This window comes from Diabrotica virgifera, chromosome 2 (assembly GCF_917563875.1).
Source record: "Diabrotica virgifera virgifera chromosome 2, PGI_DIABVI_V3a".
Lineage (NCBI taxonomy): Eukaryota > Metazoa > Arthropoda > Insecta > Coleoptera > Chrysomelidae > Diabrotica > Diabrotica virgifera.
This window is the reverse complement of record NC_065444.1, coordinates 65,181,501-65,207,794: the sequence shown is the minus strand read 5'-3', so window position 1 is coordinate 65,207,794 and position 26,294 is coordinate 65,181,501. Positions and strand designations below refer to the sequence as shown.

At 32.1% G+C, this 26,294-nt stretch overlaps 1 protein-coding gene across 1 annotated transcript in view; it reads left to right on the top strand.

The window, feature by feature from the left end:
- Positions 1-26,294, top strand: part of LOC114335772 (choline transporter-like 1) — a 112,793-nt gene that overhangs the window by 66,186 nt on the left and 20,313 nt on the right. Inside the window, exons 6-9 of the mRNA XM_050642610.1 lie at positions 6,935-7,100; positions 9,813-10,095; positions 10,227-10,389; positions 20,449-20,670. Of these exons, the coding sequence (XP_050498567.1) occupies positions 6,935-7,100; positions 9,813-10,095; positions 10,227-10,389; positions 20,449-20,670 (834 nt within the window). The remainder of the gene's footprint in view (positions 1-6,934; positions 7,101-9,812; positions 10,096-10,226; positions 10,390-20,448; positions 20,671-26,294) is intronic.

Genomic DNA, 26,294 nt, shown 5'->3' with positions numbered 1-26,294 from the left:
GCTATGTATTTCCAGTCTTGTTGTATGGAGCAGAGACCTGGAAAATAACGGAAACATTATCGAAAAGGCTAGAGGTATTCGAAATGTGGGTGTACCGACTTATCGTCAAAATGTCCTGGACGACTCACATTACCAACGTAGAGGTATTGCGCTGAGGAGAAAACAAAAATGAGAAATCTGTTTCACAATAGAAACGGAAACCTGAATACCTCGATCATATTATGAGACATGATAAATATCGTATACTGCCACTGACAATACAGAGTAAAATAGAGAGCAAACGTGGACCCAGAAGAAGAAGACACTCATGACTTCAAAACTTACGCCAATGGTTTGGACTAACGTGCCAATGTCCGCAACGGACGAGGCACATGAAAAAGAAGAAGAAGAATTTAAAATGAGATATTCTTCTCACGGTGCTTATTCGTTCCGAATGTTGGCGATCAGCATGGCTATCCTAACTTTGCATGTTGCTATTCGGAATAGTCTGTTTGTCGATGTAGGTATTGAACCAGTTTCTCAGATATATTCTTCTTCTCCCTGGTCCTCTCTTCCCAATACCTTGCCCTGAAGAATGAGTAGCGGCAATCTCTATTCATTCCTCATAACATGGCCAAGATATTCTACTTTGCGCTCTTTGATAATAATGTGTGTTAATAATCTCGCATTCCTTGCCCATTCTACGTAAGACCTCAACATTAGTCACACGACCCATCCACGAAATTCTTAAAATGCGACTGTATATACCACATCTTGAATGCCTTGAGTTTTCTTAAAGAAGTTTCGGAAAGAGTCCAGGCTTCTACTCAGTATAATAATCTAGAAAATACATAGGATCTGATAATAGAAATTTTGTTAACAAGTGGTAAATGTGACTTCTGAAACGAGACTTCATCATTATGAACGCTGATCTCGCTTTTCCTATGCGTTGTTTTATTTCACTAGAGTGGTCTCATTGACTGTTTATGTAGGTACCAAGGTATGTGTAGCTGTCCACTCTGTCAATTGGTTGTTGGTTAACCAAAAGCCGTGTATGTAATATATTTCGCTCTTAATGACTACCATTACTTTCTTTTTTTTTCGTATTGAAATTCCATGTTCACTACTTATGTCTTATATGCGCGACATTATTCTTTGCAAATCATCTAGGCTATCTGCAAAAACTACTGCGTCGTCGGCATATCTAATGTTGTTTAGATCTATCATCTAATCCAGTTTCCTCCAAGATAATTTATGAGTATGTGCAGCTTATCATGTTGTACTCTATCAAATGCCTTTTTGTAGTCGATAAAACAAATATATAGCACTTAGACAGTCAATAGAGCCTCTCGGGTGCCTAAGGGCAAGGCATTGCGGAATCAAATCTTTGTCCGTGATACTTGTTCTTCGCATTTTTTATATAGGTATTCTGCAGTATATTACTTTTAAAAATGTTTTAAGTAAGTGGTTCATTAGGCTAATTATTATTCTGCCTCGCATGTTGAAATGAGAAATGAAATGAAAATGTGAAATTTTCCGAGGAAAAAACTTTCCCTGTTGAAAAAACATTCAATATGAAAAAAGTTATTGTAGTGAGTCTGTTTTTCAATTGACTTACGTATTTTACATTTATTAAAAATACTAATTTTATACTCGATCTTCATTCTGAGAATTAGCATAATTCTTTTTTGGTCATTTAGATAGGCACTTACTTGTATTTCAAATAATTGCAAATTTCTTTAGTTTGAAATAAATCCTTTTGAGCAGGTAAAGAATTACGAATTGCCGTATAATACAATATTAAATAATAAACTATATCCAAATGAATGAACGTTTAGTATCTATTAATGAGAATTTACCCTAGGCAGGTAAAGAAAGGATTAACAACTGTCGTCTGTAAATGCAAAGTACGATTAAGATCGAGATGTGCCGAGCCTAAGTTGCAATACATGGCATCAATGCGGTGTCGTTCAGAGAACTAAATTTAATAATAAAATATATCTACGTGCTGCCATCTATTCAAAGAACTGTTAAACGTTAGTTTAAAAATTGGCCACCTATTTTGACCATAGCGTACTAATACCCCCTTAAAGCAATAAATAAATCATCAGTTTGTAAGACAAAATTCAACATCCCGTATCTCGCAAACGAAGCATTTGCGGACATACGATTATAAAGCAAACTGTCATTATTTTTTAATGCAGAATTACCCCTTAAAGTTTGTCGCACTTGTTTAGAAACACCCTGTACTGAAAAAGAACGTGGCTATTTGTTAAAGTACCTAACTTTTGTATTATCCAACATAAGCGAATGAATCAAAAAACAAAATGTTGAGAAAACCTGAGGCTATAGTTGGGTTTTAATTTCAGTATTTTATAAATGGGTGTTGCGAACTTTGAGAAAAAAACACAGTTTGATTCGTACACCCGGTATACAATGAAAATTTACCTGTTTAGCAAATATATTATGACAGAGATATTGACAAGGAATAAGGCTATAAGATATTCAAAAAATCACTTAAATCGGACAAGTTTAGGAGATACGCAACCTCAAAAATTACCCATTTTTAGGGTGCCCGTTTTCTATGACGCGAAGTTTAGTTACGTACCTAATTGTAAATGTTTCAATACATATTGTAATAAAAAATTACATACCTATTTGGAAAATGTACGTAGCTAGTAGGTAATGCTTTGATTTACATAATTTGATTACCAACAAAATTTCTACCAATTTTCATCTAAATATATTGCTTTTTTAGTCTATATTTTGTTGTATTTAAACAAAGTTTAAAACATTTAGTTGCTATATCTTCCCACATCATTCATATGTCTCGGTAGCTAAATTCTGCGTGCGATGAGTTCAAAATGTAACAACCTGATAAACGCAGGTTCAATCCCCAATGCAATTTTTTTTTATTTTGTTTTATACATTTTATGATTGTAAGTATATTTATTATATTTTTTTTTCAGAAAATACGCATTTAGTTAAAATTTTTGTCAACAATTATTGTTCAGAAATCATTTCTTTGTTTCATTTTTCAATGTGTTTGCGTGTGTTTTATTCTTTTATTTTTTTAATTTTTGGTATTGTTTTAATAAAAAATTTTAGAAAGTAGTAAGTATTAAAATTAGTTTAAAATTGATTTCGTTGAAATCATATAATAGAAGTATAACTTCTTACGTGCGTACAAAGTACACGCACATTATTTTTTATTAAGAAAAGGTAACTTAACCTCGTATAATCACATTATCAGCCTTCACGTTATTTTATTATTTGTTATTATGTAATAAAGCTTAAGATTCAGATTGAGTTAAACTAAATATCAATTAACTTCTCATTAATACTTTAGAAAACATTACAAAAATACAAACAAAATTTTAAAAAAACTGAATATTCGCATTCGCGAATGTCGGTAGCAAATATTCGCATTCGTATTCGCGAATGTTCAAAAAATGACATTCGTTACATCACTAATATCTACGGGTACATTAATGTGCAAAGGCTCAGGTCGAAAGAACAAGAAATCGGTTCTAGTGTGGGAAAAAATTTACCACTTGCAATTAGGGCAACCGCAGTGCTGTATAAACTTTGTTAAAATGCATAATTTTTTTATAACTGTGTTTATTTACAATCTACATCATTTCAGAGTATTAAGTAAACGTGTTCCTGGTTTAGGGCGTGAAGTAGGTCTTGGGGCCAGGTTCTATCCAGTCTCCTTGTGGCAGGGTCATTGTTGAATAATTTTCTTTGAATAATTTTTCACCCTGGCGGTGGTTGCAATCCCTTTTTAGGTGGTGGAATTTTTTTTCAAAATATTCTCAGATATCGATAGAAGACCTAATTTTAAGCAAAAAATGTTGTATAAACTTTTTTCAAAAACCCAACACTTTTCTTGTTATTGGCAATTGAAAATTCGGAATTTTCTCACGATTTTCAACAGTTTTCTGCAAATATCTCCAGAAATGTGCATTTTAACGATAATATTATACTGGCCAAAATTGTAGCAGGTAAAAAAATGAACAAATTAGTTTTTTAAAGAGTGTTCTAAGTGCAATATTAAGCGAGATATTGAAGATCAAAACCGTTTTTTATTTTGTGTGAAAGGACATCGCACACATCTTATGGAAAATATAATGTCACTCAAATTCAATAAAATTTATACGAATAGATTCGTTTTAAATTAACGGTCAAATCTTATCATTGCGCCAACTCCATATTTTCAATAATAAGAGCAGAAATTGATATAAATAAATCTGAAATCAAATGGATACGTACATAAGTTAGAGAGAGAAAAAATATTTTATAATACCCAAATTGTCGGTACTCCATAAATCAGCGGATTAGTTTCACTAATCCGCTTAGGCCCAGCGGGGTTTAAGCTCTTTTGAATAGCACCCAGAGCAATAGTGATTGTAACTGACACTTTTACTGACTAAAAAATTTGATTTCGATAAACTTTAATTGAAATTTGCGCCGTAATTAATCATAATTAAGAGTTGGCGCCATGATAAGATTTGACCGTTAATTTAAAACGAATCTATTCGTATAAATTTTATTGAATTTGAGTGACATTATATTTTCCATAAGATGTGTGCGATGTCCTTTAATCGATGTATTCAATGCCATCTAGAGGAGAGCGAATAAATTTTATGCGTACTAATGAGAAAGGATTTTATAGTGCTTAAAATAAGCTTAAAAATGAGCATTGTTAAAACTCTTTTGTACGTAAAATGAGTGAGCTGTAATGAAAAAAAGAGGAACATCTAAATGGATTTTTTTTATCAATGGATTTTATAAGTGACATTTCCACCAAAATTAATCGTATTCCGTCTAGAATCAACTTTAATATAAAGAGTTTGATGGATTCTAGCAGTTTCGCTGCTTTGAAACACATATTTTTTTAAAAAATCACGATTTTAAGAAACAAAAATTTTTGAATAAAAAAAACACCTTCTTTTCTTATCTCAAAAATAATGAAAGATACGTAAAAAAGTGTAATAATAAAAAAATAGGTTTTTTTGACAAAAATTTTAGTTTGCTTGTTTTTCCTATCACACAAAAATTGACGAAGATATGATTGATTAAAGAGCGCGCCGTAGCGCAACCACAGTCTCTCTCGAGCCTTTCAACCCTTCACCGTTTCAAAATAAAAGGTTTTTCACTACATATTATAATAAAAAAGTTATAGCTCTTTTAATTACCTTCAAAATGGTTACAGTGGAACCTCGATAACTCGGATTAATCGGGACCGCGGTCGATCCGGGTTATCGAAAATCCGGGTTAGCCGGAGAATATGGTAAAAATTAATAAAATACGGTATACTTACAGATAAACTCCTTTAGAATTGAAATAACATGAAATATATAATTATTCACAGTACCTACACATCTAAATTACTAAAAACACGCAAACACGCAAACGTAAGCAAACGGAAGCGAACAATACCAGACTGTACTACACACAATACAGTCTTACAGTCACAATCGAAACGATGTTATGTTATTTAAGAACAGTGAAAACTAAAAGACCATTGTTTAAAAAAGAATTTTTTAAATAGTCTTTTCTTTTAGTCTTTTTTAAACAATGCTGTTTGAAACAAATAAAGGAATACTACAGACAGGTGCTTGTTGTTTCTGCCGGCGCGGCGTGTGCCATGAGTCATTTTTACTATCGTATAGTTCAAATTACACAAATACACATTATCTCTCTAATATTATATTACATACATTTTTATTGTTGAAATGTTTATCTGATAATTAACTAGGTATTTTGATGGGAAATAAGCCACAATTAAATTGAAAAATAATTTTATTAACGTTTCGACACCCAAATAGGGTGTCGTTTTCAAAATACAAAATATTGAAAATCAAAATACTGAAAATCAAAATGTTTATCTGATGAAAATCGGTCCGGGTTAGCCGACCTTCCGGGTTATCGGGGACCGACTTATCGGGGTTCCACTGTATTTATAAGTTGTGATAGATTTAAAATTGAAGTAGTTATGGCCCAAAAACGAAATCATACATATTCAATGTTTTAATTTAGGGGTAGTTTTAAGGGTTAAAGAACATGATTTTCCAGCATAGCTTTTTCGAGAATGTGGAACGATATTTAAATCCTTTTTAGTTTATCAAAATAAATTTTTTATACAATTTTTAATCGAGGGGTTGATTTTAAGGGTCGAAAGGGGTTAATTAAATGATTAAGATCGTGATTAAGATGATTAAGAGAACGTAAAATATTATTTACTCTATATTTAAGTCTTCTTGTCAAATCAAATTAATTTTTTGTAAATTTTTTCTATTTAGGGGTTGTTTTTAAGGGTTGAAAGGAGGTTAACAATATGATAATTAAGATAGAGAACGTAAAATATCATTTACTCTATATTTAAATCTTTTTCTGTCATCTAAATTAATTTTTTGCAAATTTTTTTCGATTTAGGGGTTATTTGTAAGGGTTGTACGGTTTTCAAGGGGATTAAAATGAGTATAATATGAGGTTATTGTGTTAGAAAACACTTCACAATGTCACTCTTTATTATTACACACGTTTTCTGACGATAAAATGGCTCAATGTCAATTTTTACATTAAGGGGTTGTTTTCACCCCTTAAAAATAAAAAACGGAGTTCAGGTCAATATCACTTTTGAAGTTAAGGGTGAGATAAGCCTAATTCCAAAATCTCATGTAAATCGGTTCATAGTAAAAAATTTCGGAGGTAAAAACCTATTTTACGCTTCAATGACTGCACTATAAGTATGTCCTGATGGTTTGGCAGATCTTGTGAGATATCTAGGAATATAGCCTTCCAGTGTGTACTGTTTTCAAGACTATTTGATATTTCATTTATCTTTCGAAGTACTTGTTGTGTAGTGGAGTGATTTTCCCGAAAACCAAAGTGATATTATTGAAACTTAGATCTTTGACACGTGCAGTTATGTATTTTTAACTTTTAGTTATGCCTGGCTACTGCTTCATTCCCGGAAAAAGGCGAGATGACTCGAAATACCGCAGCCATAGTTAACTCAAGCCGTAGCGGTAGTTATGCTTCAAAATTGGTATATCCATCTCAAACTGACCAGAAGGAGATGAATTTGGAGACATTTGCTGATAAAGTTAAAAGTAAGTGTTTCAATTTTCATAATTTTTCGTGATTATTATATTAATTAATCGTGTTTAATATCTTCGATGGAAGGAATATTTTCGGAATATACTAAATATTGAAAGTGAGATGGAGGAAGCAGATATTACATTCCGTTTTGCAGATGCGGAAAGACCAGCACCAACACTTCAAAAAGTATAGAATGCGATAGCATCTTGCGATCTCAAAATCACAAAGCGCCAGGAAATGATAATATAAATGGAGAATTGATAAAAAAAGGAGGAAACCTTTTACATCAAAAATTGTGTTACATTATTCCATTACATTCCCAATGCAACAACATCAAATGCTGTTAGGGAATGGAATGGAAGCGTTATAATACCCATAGATAAGAAAGGAGATTAATTGATAAAAATATAATTGATAAAATATCTATCACATAAATATACTGGCAAGATAACAAAAAAAATAGCCAGATACATAAAAAAGAAAGGAATAACACCAGCTTTCAAACTAACAACAAGCAAATATATTAAGAACAGTAAGAGAGCCGAAAGAGAAAGCAACTACAGAGTGGTGTTTAGAAACTAACTTGTGGTGACTGTCCGAAAACTTACATCGGTCAAACTGGCAGAACCTTTGACAAACAGACACTTCTACATACGCACTTCACCTTCTAGATCAGCGATACTCAACCTTTTTCTTTCCTGGGCCACATAGTAGCTATTGCCACAGCTTGAGGGCCGCAATTAAGATGAAGTAGTATACAGGGTGTTTCATTGGGAAACGGAAATACTTGAATGGTGAATAGAGGTAAATGAGGCAGTTCTAGACATACTAAATTTATTGCTCCACCGACTTTATAATCGAGTTACAGGGTGTTTTATCGATTTTGCACATAACTTTAGAACCGCCTTGTATATTTTTTTGATATTTGGTACACATATGTCACATTTAGAACCCAAATCACCCAACTACTAATCATAAGAAAAATCCAAGTCCGGAGTAGACAAAATTATAAATTCATTGTGACCTTGAATCAACATCCTGTATATTGAAATTTTCAAAACCAGTTTGCACATTATTTGAAAAGAGCTTTAATGGATCTTCCATTTTTTGCGCAGACAATTCAATGATTTTAATTTTGAAATTATGTCGAAATTTTTAAGAACTCAAACTTTCAAAAGAAAAATTTCGATATAATTTCAAAATTAATGTCATTAAATTATCTGCCTCACGCCCAAACACGCCTCAAACACATCGGCACACTATCAAATAATTTGAAAAACACGTGAAATGTGACTAATAATTTGATCAGGGCCCTTTAGTTAGCGTTCGAGCCGCATAAAAAACTCTAGAGGGCCACATGCGGCCCGCGGGCCGCAGGTTGAGTATCACTGTTCTAGATCATAATCATTCTTTTATTGAAGAGTTTCAATTCTGCATATTCAAAATAAAGGCCTTAAACTATAAAAATAAAAATGTATACCATTTTTATTCAGTTGCAATGTGAAGGCAAAACAATCTTATTTTTCACTTATTATACGGAGAGCATGTCCAGCACTCTGAACCGACGATTTTCGACTTTTATTGGAGTCATCTTCGGAGAGGCGTAGGCCTGCTGCTCCATACTCGAAGTGACTAACCATGAAAGCTTATCCCCACATTGCAACTGACGTGTATGGATTAGGTGACTAGCGTCATCTGGCAATTGAAAGGTAAAGTTTTCAATCCTAATAGCAACATTAATAATATTGAAAAATATTAAAAATATTACTAAAAGATTTTTAAATTGAAAACTTATTGGTCCATTTCCCTGGTGACACCTCCAAGGCTTCTACAATATGAAAGCCAGATGGATGCTGCAGTGAAGACAAAAGGAAAGGAATTCTACACTATGCAATTCACAACCCCCGTCTGCACCTTGGTAAAGTTCCAACGGAAAATGGACCTAGTTACTCTATAGGAGTAATACTAATAAAAATAAAAATGTATACCATTTTTATTCAGTTGCAATGTGAAGGCACAACAATCTTATTTTTCACTTAGAATACGGAGCGCAGTCCAGCACTCTGAACCGACGATTTTCGACTCTTATTGGAGTCATCTTCGGAGAGGCGTAGGTCTGCTGCTCCATACTCGAAGTACAATACCTTACCTTGCAATACCTACTTACCTTAAATATCACAGTAAACAGTAGGTATCCTGTGCACCAGGTACTCCGGAAATTACTTCCGATGACATATTCGTCGTTAGCGGCCCCAAAAGCCCCCGAGTAATGATTTTTGACTAATTTTTAATGAATTTGCCGAAAACTCCACAAGACCAGGTACACAGTAGGTACCCTGGGCACCAGGTACTCCGGAGATCACTTTTGACGTCATATTCGTTTTCGGCGACCCCAAAAACCCCCGAGTAACAAAATTGAACTCATTTCCGCCGATAATTGACGAGTTCTGAATTTTTTTTTATTGTCAGTTTAAGATGCACTTTAAGAATTAACGCATTTTTTGTATGCAGTTTTTCAATATTATATCATGGCTCCGGTTCACAAAGTTTCCTGGCGCATTCACGAATTGAATGCAAAAAGAATTATTAAGATCCGTCTTGTCCTTTTTTTTTCGGAGGTTCGGTGCTTTAATGCTTCGACTGTTACTAGGACATCACTAGTGTACAGTATTTATCTGCGCAAAAATGTTACCAATGCTTTTGTTATCTCGTTTTTTTATTAGTTTCAGTAGTGGACTATGTGGATGCTAGCTGGGTAAGAGGTATGTGGTGGGTTTACTTCATCGGACTAATATGGACTTCCGAATTTATAATGGCTTGCCAACAAATGGTCATAGCAGGATCTGTCGCACACTGGTTCTACAAGCACAAATACAAGGATGAATCACATTGTTGCTACGCCACTGGGAAGTTGATAAAATATCATTTGGGTTCTGTAGCTCTTGGTTCCCTGGTTATCACTGCCTTTAAAATTCCCAGGTTGATACTGATGTACCTACATGAAAAGTGAGTTTATATACTGAGATTTTACGTTTTACAACACAAAATATCTAGTCTCGCGATTCATAAGCCTGTATTAGGCTGTATGTAGTCAAATTATTTCTTATTTGTATCAAAAATCTAATATTTTTTTTTAGATGGAACAGAGGAAAGTCCAAGGGTAACGAATGTGCAACATGTGGTTTGCGGTGTTGCATCTGTTGCTTCTATTGTTTAGAGAAATTCATCCGATATCTGAATCACAACGCCTACACAGTGATTGCTATAGATGGTTCCAATTTCTGTAAAGCCGCTGGAACGGTAAGTTCTAGATTGATATTAATATAACATTTAGATACGTATTGTTTAACAAACATTCGATTATTGGATCAAGTGGGACTGAACTGGGCCAGCGATTGATACTGCAAATTTGTCTGAATTCTTGATATGTTTATGTGGATCAAATATCACTCTATGATTTGTCAAACAAAATATTTGTTATAGTTCTTTTCCCGGCATTTTTTCAGGACCAGATTTCTTTCGAATACTTATAACAACTTATGGAAACAACATATTGCACCATTTAAACACAATAGTTCTGTCGCCAGGGGGGTACAACGGCCTCCTTTATTTAGATGGATTTACCCAAGTTTTTTTTTATTTTGATCCGTAAAACACGATTTTTTGAAGTTATACTTCTTTAGGCACGAGGGTAAATTTTTATTTTACTGGGCGCATGCGCACACCGACAGTATGGTATAAACGTTATACGGGATCTGATTGGGTGTTAAAATCATCTATCAATAATTGTTCAATATGGAGATTTTGGATAAACAAATTAATGTTGTGTATATTAGTTTTTATTGTTGTGATGGCAGAGAAAAAAGTAAGTTTATATTGTAGTGACTTTTTAAATAGCTTTTAAAAGCGACAGGTACGTAATAATTGTAAATGTTTCAGTATCCTAATAAAAAATTTCATAGGTACCTACCTATTTGGAAAATTTAAAAAGAACCTACCAAAATAGTATGTAATGCTTTGATTTACATAATTTGATTACCATCAAAATTTCTATCAATATTCACCTAATATATTGTTTTCTTACTCTATGTTTTGTTGTATTTTAATACATACATAATCGATTGCCTCTTTTACCATTAGGTGTCGTGTATTTTAATATTTCTTTCAATTCTAAATAATTTCAATTCAGAATAAAAATATTTTGGTTAAATTCAGAACCGTCAAAAGTTTAATCCGTTTAGTTAGTTGATCTTCGCACATGATGACACATGGTCTCCGTGGTTAAAAGTTTAAGGTGAATGAATTTCAATACTAACTGCGCTGATAAGCGGGTTCGAACCCCAATGGAAACTATTATTTTTTTTATACATTTTATGATTGTAAGTTTATTTATTATATATTTTTTTTTCAGAAAAGATGTATTTAGTTAAAATGTTTTCCTACATTGTTCAGAAATCATTTGTGGCATTTTTCAATGTGTTTGTTTGTGTGTGTTTTACTCTTTTATTATTTTAATTTTTGGCACTGTTTTAATAAAAAATTTTGAGAAGCAGTAAGTATTAAAATTATGTAGTTTAATATTTAAATAAAATATAAATAAACTGTTTAAAGTATATTAATTTCGTTGAAATCATAATAATAGAAGTATAACTTCGTACGTGCGTACAAAGTACACACACATTCTTTTTTGGGTAACAGTTGATCCGGAGGTCCATAAGGTTGTTATAAACAAAACATTTTTTTGTATTTTTTGGGTCATTCTAAGCAAAAAATGTTCTTATAAGTTTTTTCGTAGGATGCATAGTTTTTGAGATAAACGCGGTTAAACTTTCAAAAAATCGAAAAATTTCAATTTTTGAACCCGAATAACTTTTGATTAAAAAATAAAATAGCAATTTTGCTTGCAGCATTTGAAAGTTCAATTCAAATTATACCGATTTTGATTATTTGCATTGCTAAAAATTAATTTTTTTTTATTGTTAAATAAAGCTGTAAACACATAGTGCTTGAGTGATGTTTTCAATGCATCTCTCATATAAAATCGAACGAGTAGTTATAAGTGCAAGCGCCTACAAACAGGCAATTTCTACTTAGCATGCATTAAAACGCATGCATTGGACACGCGTTAAAACGCTTAAACACCATTATTTGTTTGTACCTTTGTTTAACAATAAAAAAAGTAATTTTTAGTAATGCAAATAATCAAAATCGGTATAATTTGATTTGAACTTTCAAATGCTGCAAGCAGAATTGCTATTTTATTTTTTAATCAAAAGTTATTCGGGTTCAAAAAGTGCAATTTATCTCGAAACCGCGTTTATCTCGAAAACTATGCATCCTACGAAAACACTTTAAGAACATTTTTTGCTTAGAATGACCCAAAAAATACAAAAAAATGTTTTGTTTTGCGAAAAATCGCTGTTATGTAATTCTGTACGTTCATTGTTTATAACAATCTTATCGACATCCGGATCAACTGTTACCCAAAAAATTCGTTCTACGGGTCAAAATACATAAAAAAAGTCCATCTAAATAAAGGAGGCCATTGTACCTCCCCTGGCGACAGAACTACAAGGGCAGTCCGATAAGTAGTTAGCCTCACCGTCCGATGGCGACACTATAGCAAGAGAAATTTACTATCGTGTCATACATTCTCGTAGACGGCTAATATCAAAATTTCAACCGAATCGTACTCATAGTTTTGTTTTAACCGCGTGTATCTGCCGAATTCGGTGCATTTCTATTATTGTAATATTTTCCATGTCGTCTTATAAGTCTTTTTAATTCAGTGTGTAGTTTTTCTCATCAATTTTATAACGGTATGTATCAGATGATAGGGGCTACTGATGAGATAAAATTAATATCTACAACAATATGACGAACATAAAGAAGATCCTAAAAGAGTTTGGTTAAAAAATATGAGGTTCTTACCTGTTATATAGGAATGTCTTAACACTATTGGTTCAAAAAGCTTTTTGAAAGGATACTAACAATTTATTGGAGGGAAAATACAAAATGGAGCACAATAACTAGGGAATAAAGAGAAAACATACATATACAAATAGATCATACAGAGGGAACCAATACTATAACTAGATTAAGAATTTACGAGTGTAGGAAGTCTTTCATAGGTAGAAGAAGAATCCATTAGAAAATCCATAGGTAGAAGAAGAATTTCCTGGCTGAGAAACTTAAGAGAGTGGTATAGTTGCAGCTCAGTAGATCTTTTCAGAGCCGCCGCCAATAAGGTACGGATAGCTGTGATGATAGCCAACCTCCGATAGGAGAAGGAACTACAAGAAGAAGAAGTCTTTCATAAGTCTTTTGATTGTCTTTGTGCACTCTTTGTCTATCAAAAAATCACTGACACCAAGATACCGGCTGTAGATATCATAGACATATTAAGGGTAGACAAGGCATACTGAGAAAAAAAAAAGCGTATCGCGGAAGCAGTCGATCGATGATCTATCTATCTCTTTTATCTAAGCGATCCCGCGCATGTGACAGATAAAGATGGCTAGACTACTCAATCGTTAATATTGGCGATGCACAGAGCGGCCCATACCTTGCCTAATCTACTAGTTATTATACAGTGCGCTGGAATAAGTGTTACCCCCTTATTAACTTATTTATTTTTAGCACATAAGCAAAACGCTCGGACAGGTCGATTTTTAAAATAATTATAGTATATTACGGCGTCAATGTTTCGAACTTTACGCGATCCGTCTTCAGATGACAGGCATAACTTTGATTTTTTAATGGGAAATTAAATCATGTGATACCTCATTTAAAAGCTTTTGAAATACTGATTACAAAAATGTATAATACTTTAATCCTATTTCAGAGCGTAGGCGCAAAATTTCGGTCGAATTATTTTTAAATGCATTAATTTTTTTCGATTCCTGAGAAAAATAATCAGTAAATTAAATTAATTTAAATTAAATTAAATTAAAAAAAATTAGATTAAATTTTTGAAAAATTTAAACGCAGAATGAAATATTACAGTATTATCGAGGGTCGAGAGTTCCTGAGAACTTCTATAATGTTTTTTTAATAAGTCGCAGGGGTGAAAAAAAGAGAAAATTTAGTCTGATTTTTAATTTCAAATATATCATTCAAAAAACCTTTTTGTTTAGTCTAAGGGACTTTCAGCCCTCCGTAATGATCTAATCTTTCATTCTGCGTTTAAATTTTTCATAAATACTTATCAGTTTTCTCAAAATTCGAAAAAAATGAATGCGTTTAAAAAGAAATCGACCGAAATTTGGCGCCTACCCTCTCAAATAGGAGTAAAGTATTATACATTTTTGTAATCAGCATTTCAAAAGCTTTTAAATGAGGTATGGCATGATGTACTTTCCCATTAAAAAAAATCAAAGTTATGCCTGTCATCTGAAGAGGTATCGCATAAAGTTCGAAACATTGATGCTATAATATACTATGATTATTTTAAAAATTGACCTTTCCAAGCTTTTCGCTTATGTGCTAAAAACAAAGAAGTTAATAAGGGGGGAGGGGGTAACACTTATTCCAGTGCAGTGTATTTAGGTGGAGATGCGACAACGTTACAGTTGGTTGGATCCAGACTACCACAGGCGGTACAAACTTTTGAACATTTGTTTACAAAAAAGGGCACTATTCAAACTCGTAATTAATTGCTCCTTTTACAACAATGCACAATCTTTGCCAGATTGTAGAGAGCACGTGGAGTGAAGGTCCAGTAAACAAGGCGAAAAGGGCGGGTCCTTTGGGAAAAATATTCCCATGAGATTTTTTTGCATAATCACATTCGTGAGACATCCCAGAATAAGGTTCAAGAAGTCGCCCAGGTGAAAAGTGGTTCAATTTTTTTTAATCAAATTGCAAAAATCAATATTTTTGGCTCGGACCAATTTTTTTTTAGGTTTTTTGGACCATTCTGGACAGAAAAGGTCTGTTATAATGTTTCTCTAAAGTTGATCTTTTTCGAGTTATAAGCAATTTAAAATTTGAAAAAGGCGAAAATGACCCTTTTTAAGACTTAATAACTCGGTTAAAAATTATTATTATGAAAGTTAGAAAGTGACTAAATCAAAATTTAAAGCCTCCGCTACATGATCCTGAAGAAATCTGTGTTATAAATTTATTACTAAGCTGTTATTTTTAATTAATAACAATGGGCGGTTAGATCGTATTGACGCGGCTGTAAATGTAAGTGCAAGTAAGATGCACAATTGGACTGCCGGAATGGCATCTCTCTCGCACTCAGCAGTTTCGGCCGCCTAGCACGTGCATGGCGCTCATTATTATTACTTAAAAATAACAGCTTAGTAATAAAATAATGACTAAAATTTATTCATGATCTTGTAGGGGGGGCATTAAACTTTGATTTATTAGTCACTTTCTGACTTTCATAATAACTTTTAACCGAGTTAATAAGACTTGAAAATCGCCATTTTTCGTTTTTTTTTTCAATTTTAAATTGCTTATAACTCGAAAACGATCAACTTTAGAGAAAAATTATAAGAGACATTTTTTATCCAGAATGGTCCAAAAAACCTACAAACAAATTGTCCGGGCCAAAAATATTGATTTTTGCAATTTGATTAAAAAAAATTGTTAAAAAAAATTTGGACCACTTTTCACGTGGGCGACTTCCTGAACCTTATTCTGGGATGTCTCACGAATGTGATTATGCAAAAAAATCTTATGGGAATATTTTTCCCAACGAACCCGCCGTTTTCGCCTTGTCTACAGTGGGTACTGGGAATTCTTGATGAACTCGTGAGAAACTACCAAACAGAGATGTGGTTTGGCCAACGTCTTGGTTTGTTCTTTTAAGTGGAGTAAAATCTGGGACGGATTTTATTGAATCAAAACAGGGACGTTGCGTCGGCTCCTACTTAACTTACACTGTGGAATGGCGCGATATTCCTTGACGGAATATTTGAGGGAGCAACAGGGTTAGGTGTTTATTTGAGGGAGCAATATGTTGTTTGCCTAGGCCTCGTCTGAGAACACCCTGACCTTGACGTACTTTTTGAGAGTCACAAAAGGGTGTTGCGTGGACAACGTCTAAACTGACTCTGAGGGAAAAGGGCGGGGTTGTAAAAGCCCTGTATTGGAAAGTGTTGTAGAAACACATGTCTTTTTGGCACACATTAAAACTAAACACTGGTTGTCTTTTACATTTACAATGTTGACAGTGAGTTAAATGTATTACAGAATTAAAAATATTTTTAATAGTTTTTATGTTTGAAAAATTGTTCGAACAGGTACATTCCGTCCAATATAGATACCGTTGGGCACGTCATTATCTACGTCAGAGATCTAAGTTGAAATTGTTGCCCAATTACAAAAAATTCTTGAAATCTGGCAGATCACAAGTATGCAAGCCAAGAAAGAGAGTAAGAAGAAGAAGAAAATTCTTGAATTCATTTTAAATCAAATAGTTATATCACATAATTATTGCGGAAGTGTGCATACAACAAAACAAAATAGTATTCATTGTAAATAAATAAACACATTAAAAATAGAAAACAAGAATTAAGAGGAAACAGTAGCGATCAACATGTTGCAAAAACGCGTTCCAAGATTGCGGCTGTAATTTTGAATATTTTTTCGAGATATGTGGCACACGTATTCTTAATATAATAAAGAATGGCGGTACAGAGCCCAATTTGAAAAATATATTAATGTGTGGAAATTACTGTGTAATTAGATACAATATTAAAAAAACGAGCCTGTACCGCCATTAACAAGAACAAAAAAATACACTTTCTTCAAATAAACTTTTTTATCCGATGCCTAGATTTTGTGTCATTTTGGAACTACTAAAGTTTTTTATTTCATTAGTAGTTCCAAAATGACACAAAATCTAGGCATCGGATAAAAAAGTTTATTTGAAGAAAGTGTATTTTTTTGTTCTTCTTAATGGCGGTACAGGCTCGTTTTTTTAATATTGTATTTAATTACAGAGTAATTTCCACATATTAATATATTTTTTAAATTGGGCTCTGTACCGCCATTCTTTATTATATTACGAATACATGTGCCAAATATCTCGAAAAATATTCAAAATTACAGCCGCAATCTTTGAACGCGTTTTCGCTACCTGTTGATCGCTACTGTTTCCTCTTAAGTTATAATCTTACGTTAAAGTAAATAATAAAAACAATAAATATAATAAAACAAATACTTATAGTAAAGAATAAAAACAAATATGAAGTGTCAATATCGCAACTGTCAAATAAATGTTATCAATTTATGCCAAAATGGCACCTTTGTTCGATCGCAGTTAGAGTGTAATCCGAGCAAGTGTGCTTTATAAAAATTAAATGAAACAAGTTAGTGTATGTTTCTTTAAATTTACATTAATAAAATTTTTCCAACATTATTTCTACTATACAGGGTGATTGATTAGTAGGGTAAAGCTCAATAGCTCCGCTATAGTAATAGATAGCAATAAAAGTTAATAACAAAAATTTTAGCCACCTTTGACCTTCACATTACAAAATTAGTTAGAATGTTACAGGGTGTTCGATAACACAGTGGCAGACCAAACTTATGTTTTTTTAAATGGAACACCCTATATTTTATTTTAAATTCGAAATCCTGTTAACTTCTCCATCACAAAAATATAAAGGTTTGTTATGTTATACAGGGTATTTACAAAGTTATAACCAATTTTATATGAAAATCGTAACAAGTTCAACTCCCTGTATAAATAAAAATAAGCAAAACAACAATGGTTTATTAATGCCATATTTTTTAACGTATTGTCAAAATTTTCAAGAATGGTCGATATTGCTAATTTTCTTTATATCAAATACAGGGTGAGTCAAAACGCAAGTACATTATTTTCTCAGTAATTTTAAATGGAACACCCTGTATTTTGTATCACTATTGAAAAGTACCATATTTTCATTTTTCAATGGACCAGTAGCGTGGCCACCCAAATCACCAGAATTTAATAAACTGGACTGATTTTTTTGGGGTTACGTTAATAATGAAGTTTATAAAATACCTCCAACAACAAGGGATGAGATGAAAAATAGAATACAAAGTGTATTTCGATGTTAATTTACAAATGCTCCGTAGAGTAAGTAGCTCATTCAATGATCGTTTTTAGGCGTACATAAATGTGTTAGGAGATAATTTTGAACACCTTATGTAATTAAATTTTAAAAATATTTTAATAAAAGTAGCTTCTAATTTTTTCAAACATGTTTTTTTGCAAAATGTATTACTGATAAATTATGTTTCGTTCTTTATTTGTTACATTGTTACATTTACATACAAAAGTAGTGTTTAATTGTCTTCACAAAATATTGTATTTTGTGTTTGTGTTTGTGTGTTTTTTTGTAAAATTTATTACTAATTTTCTTTGTTTATTTGTTGCATTTACATAAAAAGATAGTTTTTAATTGTTTCAAAAATGTTGTATGTAGTGGTTGTGTTTTTGTTTGTAAAATGTATTACTAATAAATTATTTTTATTTCTTTATTTGCTACAGTGTTACATTGATTACCGGATTGATAATCGGTAATCTTCAATTGTCAATTCAGTCATGGCTTACTTAAAATTTAGATAAATTTAAACACCTAAAATAATTTGATCTGAAGAATGAAAATATCTCGAAAACTAATAAATTTGGGCATAGGGAATGTTATATAAAAATTAAAGTACGTTAATGTTACTTTTCAATAATGATATAAAATACAGGGTGTTCCATTTAACATTACTGAGAAAATAATGTACTTGCGTTTTGACTCACCCTGTATTTGATATAAAGAAAATTAGCAATATCAATAATTCTTAAAAATTTTGACAATAAATAAAAAAATATGGCATTAATAAACCATTGATGTTGTGCTTATTTTTATTTATACAGGGAGTTGAACTTGTTACGATTTTCATACAAAATTGGTTATAACTTTGTAAATACCCTGTATAACATTACAAACCTTTATATTTTTGTGATGGAGAAGTTAACAGGATTTCGAGTATAAAATAAAATATAGGGTGTTCCATTTTAAAAAACATAAGTTAGGTCTGCCACTGTGTTATCGAACACCCTGTAACATTCTAACTAATTTTGTAATGTGAAGCTCAAAGGTGGCTAAAATTTTTGTTATGAAATTTTATTGCTATCTATTACTATAGCGGAGCTATTGAGCTTTACCCTACTAATCAATCACCCTGTATAATATGTCTAGTGGCTGTAATTCCAGTGTACTCAGCTAAACGATTGTGACGTCACGTGCTATGACGCGAAAGACGTGCAACGGTATCTATATTGTACGGACTGTACACTACAGTATACAGGGTGGTCCTTAAGTAATTGTACAAAAAGAAACAGTAGATTCTACACTCTAAAATATTACGATTTAACCCAACTTACTTTAATAAAATGTTGATATTAAGAAAGATACAGGGTGGTAAAGTTAAACTTTTTTTTATTTATTATTGAATATTTCCTGACAGGTATGGGATAACAACATGAAATTTAGTATGTGGTGTTTTTTGGGTCGAGAAAACTAAATTCTCTACCAAAAATTATGTATTGCCCAGAGGGCGCCACATACGCCTTTCAGCACTCATTTATTACGTTCAATTTTTTTTTATCTCTCACTCAGAATAATTTTGACATTAAAATTTTCATTCTCCTATTAGTTTTACTTACAAAAGGTGTACTTATTTCATCTCCCCAAACTCGACCGTTTTCGAGATAAACGCATTTCAAATCTGCGATACACCATTATTTTTAGCATAATATCATTCTAGTTACACCCGAAAAATAACTTAAAACCATAATAATTGTGCCAGTTCTCAAATTTATCTCATTGCATCGCAAATTCCATTTGAAGAAATTTGCGATACATTTTTGGATAATTTTATGGTTTTAAGTTATTTTTCGGGTGTAACTACAATGATATTATGCTAAAAATGATGGTGTATCGCAGATTTAAAATGCGTTTATCTCGAAAACAGTTGAGTTTAGGGAGATGAACGAAGTATACCTTTTTTAAGTAAAACTAATAGGAGAATAAAAATTTTAATGCCAAAATTATACAGAGTGAGGGATAAAAAAAATTAAACGTAATAAATGAGTGCTGAAAGGCGTATGTGGCGCCCTCTGGGCAATACATAATTTTTGGTAGGGAATTTAGTTTTCTCGACCCAAAAAACCCCCACATACCAAATTTCATGTTGTTATCTCATGCCTGTCAGGAAATATTCAATAATAAATAAAAAAAAAGTTTAACTTTACCACCCTGTTTCTGTGTAGAATCTACTGTTTTTTTTGTACAATTACTTAAGGACCACCCTGTATATAAGAATGTAGTATTGACGTATTATTTGTCTTTTACATTTTAGGCCTTTGAAGTACTTACAGCAAACATTCTGCAAGTCGCTACAATAAACAGCTTAGGCGATTTCATTTTATTCTTGGGCAAATGCTTCGTCACCGCTGTAACAGGCTGCGTTGGATTAGCTTTATTCCGAAGAGATGCAGAGTTGACATTTTATGCAGCTCCTACACTGGTCGTATGTATTTTTGCATTCTTCGTTGCCCATTGTATCCTCTCGTTGTATGAGGTAAGTGTACGGTTTTTATACAGGGTGATTCGTTAAGAATGTTCAATCTAACAACGTGGAATGAAGTAAATGTTCAATCTAACTGTCGGTTGACAGATGAAAAATCCACCTAACTTCCTTTGACATCTTGTCATACATTTCTGGCATCAAACTGTCTAATCAGTTGGTTCGTAACCTCTCACCTGAACACAAGTACTTACCTTGTGCAATTTTCGAGCAAGGATGAAATACATTCACATGTGATCTTTAAATCTTAAGACATCGACTTAATGTCGACCACTTTTTATTATAGAATGTAACAATAATGTATTTTAGAGGTTTTTATACCTATTGAAGTGGCTAGTTTCAATTACTTGTACACTGGACGTAAGTAACCACATTTTCTTAAAAATTTTCTGTCAAAAAAACTGTCAAAATTTCACCCTTTTGCTTTTTAATCTTAGTGGTTTACTTATTTCCAGGTTTACACTGATGATGGTCAGTCTGACCGAAAACGTTTTGTACTTCCACTCCTTCGTGGATAAATTTTAAGGATTTTTTAATAAATTCATATATGCCTACATACCACAGAAGTGTTTACTTCATTCCACGTTGTTATATTGAAGGTATACAGCCAACTACAGGGTTTACTCCCTTTTTAAAGTTTTAATGTTCAATCTCTTAAGTTGTACATTCTAGACCTCAAAATATTAAGATTGAACCCAAATCACTTATATAAAATGAACAAAAACAAAACTAGTGTTCACTCTAATGACTTAGTTCGTGAACTGTTTAATGTCAATGACGAAGTGCGTCGACTAAAGCGTGTTAAGCCTACATACTTAATAAATAAATTTAAATAAAATTAGTTAACATGTGCCATTACATTATTAACTTTGTTTGTTAATTATACAAAGTGAGTCTGTAATTTGGAATAAATTAAATATCTCAAATACTAATTCTTTTTTTTTTTGAAAATTGCTCAGACCCGTCGATTAGTATTTTAAATTGTCCTTTTTGACATACAATAATAATGTATACAGGGTGTCCCAATTTAGAGATCTGACGTCATCGTTGATTTTCTTAAATGGCAACACTGTCATTTTGATAGCTATTTTGATAGGGTGTGTAAAGTTATACATAACTGGAAAATATCAAATTTTTATTCTCTACCATTTATAAGATAATAAAAAATAACAAAGTTTTGTCTGTGATTTGGAATATATTCAATAATTCAAACACTAATTATTTTTTTGAAAAATGCTGAGACCCGTCGATTAGTATTTCAAATTGTCATTTTTGACATACAATAATAATGTATACAGGGTGTCCCAATTTAGAGATATAAGTCATCGTTGATTTTCTTAAATAGCAACACTGTCATTTTGATAGCTATTTTGATAGGGTGTGTAAAGTTATACATAACTACAAAATTTCAAATTTTTATTCCCTACCATTTACAAGATAATAAAAAATAACAAAGTTATGAAAAACAAGTAATCAAATAATAATTCAATTTAATTATTTCAATTAAGCGAATACTCATAATGTTGCCCATTTACTATTTGACAATAATTGAGGGCAACAGTATGCCCATTTGCTTAATTGAAATAATTAAATTCAATTAATATTTGATTACTTGTTTTTCATAACTTTGTTATTTTTTATTATCTCGTAAATGGTAGGGAATAAAAACTTGAAATTTTGCAGTTATGTATAACTTTACACACCCTATCAAAATAGCCATCAAAATGACAGTGTTGCTATTTAAGAAAATCAACGATGACGTCATATCTCTAAATTCGGACACCCTGTATACATTATTATTGAATGTCAAAAATGACAATTTGAAATACTAATCGAAGGGTCTCAGCATTTTTCAAAAAAATAATTAGTACACTTCGCGTCAAAAAAACTGGTACAACTCTTACATATAACCGAAAATCGTGTTTTTCAAGTTGTGTAAGTTGATCTTGTCACACGTGTCATTCTAATTTCTAGGGCAACGTTGCCAGTTCAACGAAAATATTATATCAAACTAGGTAAAAACGACGCTGAGCGACAGACCGCATTTTTTAATATACTAAAAACTAAAACAATGGTAATTTTCCGTCATCTCAATTAAGTATCCATACATTGATTCGTGTTTTATTATAATTTATGAAAATATTTCAATTCAAAAATAATGATAGATGTAAATCTTGACATGACTTTAAATTATTATGTTTAATGTCAAATCGAGAGGTGTGATTGGTTTCTCGTAAATTGTAGGACAAAACTGCATTAAGTTGTGTAGAATAAATAAAAAACACTGGAAAAATTAAAAATTTAATTTGAAATTAATACAAAATGAATAACTTTTACAGTGAACAAGTATGGAATTTAAATATATATGTATTACAATTCGAAATATACATTTTAAACGTTATTTTTTTGTATTTAGATTTAGTGCCATTTCGTTATCTGTGATAGCAACAACGAAGTGATTCACGAACAATAATTGTCAGTCTGAACACAGGTTTACATTGGGAAAAAAAAGTGTACCAGTTTTATATGACGCGAAGTGTACCTATTTGAATTAGGTATTGAATTTATTCCAAATTACAGACATAACTTTGTTATTTTTTATTATCTTGTAAATGGTAGAAAATAAAAATTTGATATTTTGCAGTTATGTATAACTTTACACACTCTATAAAAATGATAGTGTTGCCATTTAAGAAAATCAACGATGACGTCATATCTCTAAATTGGGACACCCTGTATACATTATTATTGTACATCAAAACGGACAATTTGAAATACTAATCGACGGGTCTGACCATTTTTCAAAAAAACGATTAGTATTTGAGATATTGAATTTATTCCAAATTACAGACTCACTCTGTATATTAAAGGAAGCCTCTCACTGGATAAAATTCCTACATATCATATTCTAATAATTGTCATAAAATCTACTTATTGTTATGAGTGATAACAGATTGTAAATTAATAGGAGTTAAATAAATAAAAAAAATATATAAAATATGACGTCTTACTAAGTTACAGGGTGTTTTATTTAATAACTTAAAAACTATTTGTACCCAGTACTTTAAAACTATTCGACATATTCCTGCCATACTTGGCAAAAAGTGTAGGTAGTATATTTTCTACTAAATTATGATAAATAAACGTTTCTGGCTACTACCAGAGGCGTACGACAGGGGATAGTGGATGGTTGACCCTTCCCAAATTCTACGCCATTGAATTGGCATTTTAGCGCCATTTTTCGGTTCTCCAGTACTCTATGTAAATAACATACTCTTCACTCGTAACGATAAGTCATTAGTTTTCGAGATATTTGAAGTTAAACATGTAACGACACAGTTATTTTGATTAATGTATTGTGCCGCTTAATTTTTAATTTCAAATATCTCGAAAACTAATGACTTTATCGTTAAAAATGAATAATATTATGCTCTTCAGTCTTATCGATAAAATCATTATTTTTCGAGATACTTGGAAGTTTAAAATTCAGCGGCATAATACTTAAGGTGCTATCCTAGTGTAAGAGTACGAAATTCATATACTTTTTTTGGGAATTTCTAAAATAAACTACCAATTGTTTTGAAAATTTGCATAACCATTTATTATAAAAAGAATTACATGTAAAACAATTTCCATAAACAAATATTAAAAATTAAACGATTTATGCGTCATCTACTGGCACCGTGAAAATAAAAACATGGCCCCACTGCTGCAGTGATTGGGACTAATAGAGATCCTGAAATATAAAATTTCAAAGTGATTATTGAAATATAAGTTTTTCCTATACCATCAACTAGGATTTTTGAAAAATATTAAAATTTGGAAAAATGACGGAAGTGTTAAATTTTTTTTTAAATTAGCTAAAACATTTTCAGTTTCAAAAACCGCCAAACTGATATTTTTTATCCGATCAAAAACCCCTAGTTGATGGTATAGAAAATAACTTATATTTCAATAATAACTTTGAAATTTTATGTTTCAGGATCTCTGTTTGTCTCAATCACTGCAATAGTGGAGCTATGTTTTTATTTTCACGGCGTCAGTAGATGGCGCATAAATCGTTTAATTTTTGATATTTTTTATGAAAATTGTTTTGCATGTACTTCTTTTTATAATAAATGCTCATGCAAATTTTGAAAACAATTGGTACAATACTTTTTATTTTAGAAATTCCCAAAAAAGTATATGAATTTCGTACTTTTATACTAGGATAGCCCCTTAATCAAAATATCTGTGCCGTTACATATCATCATCATCCACACTCCTAGCGGAGTGATTGCCGCCCTCTTTGGGCCCTTCCGATTCGTTTGTCGCGGTGAATCAATCCGCATTAACATTTTGGTTTTACAGTTGGTTGTGTGACTTGGCATCTTCTACAATTTTTCTCCATTAGTTCCTGTTTTTGCTTTGGTTGCCCATTCTCTGACTCCCATCTTCTTAAGGTCCTCGGCTATCTGGTTCTCCCATCTAGTTTTGGGTCTTCCTCGTGGTCTGCCTGATACAGGTCTCCATTTGGAAATTTTCTTGATTTCTTCTTTCTATATGTCCCATCCATCTGAGTCTCTGTGCCTTGATAAATCTGATGATGTCTTCTCCTTTCAGAAGTCCTCTTACTTCGTGGTTCATGAGTTTCTATTCATTATTACCTAAATTTAGTGGGCCTGCTATCCTCCGAATTATTTTCCTCTCTAGGATCCTCAATCTTTCTTCCTCTTTCTGGATCAGACACATTACCTTAGCACCTATGTGATTACTGGTCTAATTGCTGCTTTGTAAATCTTCAGTTTAGTATTCTGAGTAAGCTTCTTATCTTTTAGAAAGTTATTGTATTTCCAGTAGGCTCTGTTTCCTGCCTGGATTCTTTCACTGATTACGATGCTTCTATCATTAGTTCCATTAACTGAGACTCCAAGATATTTAAAGTGTTCTACCTTTTCAAACTTATATTCATCAATATTTAAACTTGTCACATTATCTGGATTTTTTCTTGAGCATATTAGGTATTTTGTTTTGATTTATTTCTAAACCCCTTTTGGATGCTTCCTTGCATAACTTCGTAAATTCTTTCTTTAAACTGTTCAGGTTTCTGCTAATTAATGCTATATCGTCAGCATACGCCACAAGTTGCGACATCGATGTTATAATTGTACCTTTTATTTCTGTAGCTCTTATTGTTCCTTCTATTGCGACATTAAATAATGACGTTGATAGAAAGTCACCTTGTCGTACTCCACTTGCTATTTCTGTTATACTTCTGATACCGTTATCTGTAATTATTGCTGCAGTCGATCCTTCCATTCTCATTTTCGTAAGTTTTTGTAAGTTTCATAGGTATATCTAGGTTTTTCATGTCTTCTATTAGGTCGGGTCTTGTTAAGCTGTCAAAGGCTTGCTTGAAATCTATGAAAAGGATGTGTAAGTCGACATCATGTTCGTAGCATATCTCAATTGACTGTGTGATTATGTGAACTGCGTCTATTGTTGACCTTCCCTCTCTAAATCCGTGCTGGTAGTATCCTATTTTAGTTTTAATGTATTTTGAGAGTTTTTGTCTGATTAGTGCTGTCAATATCTTGTAGCAGCTGTTTAACAGTGGTACTCCTCTATAGTTGTTGCAT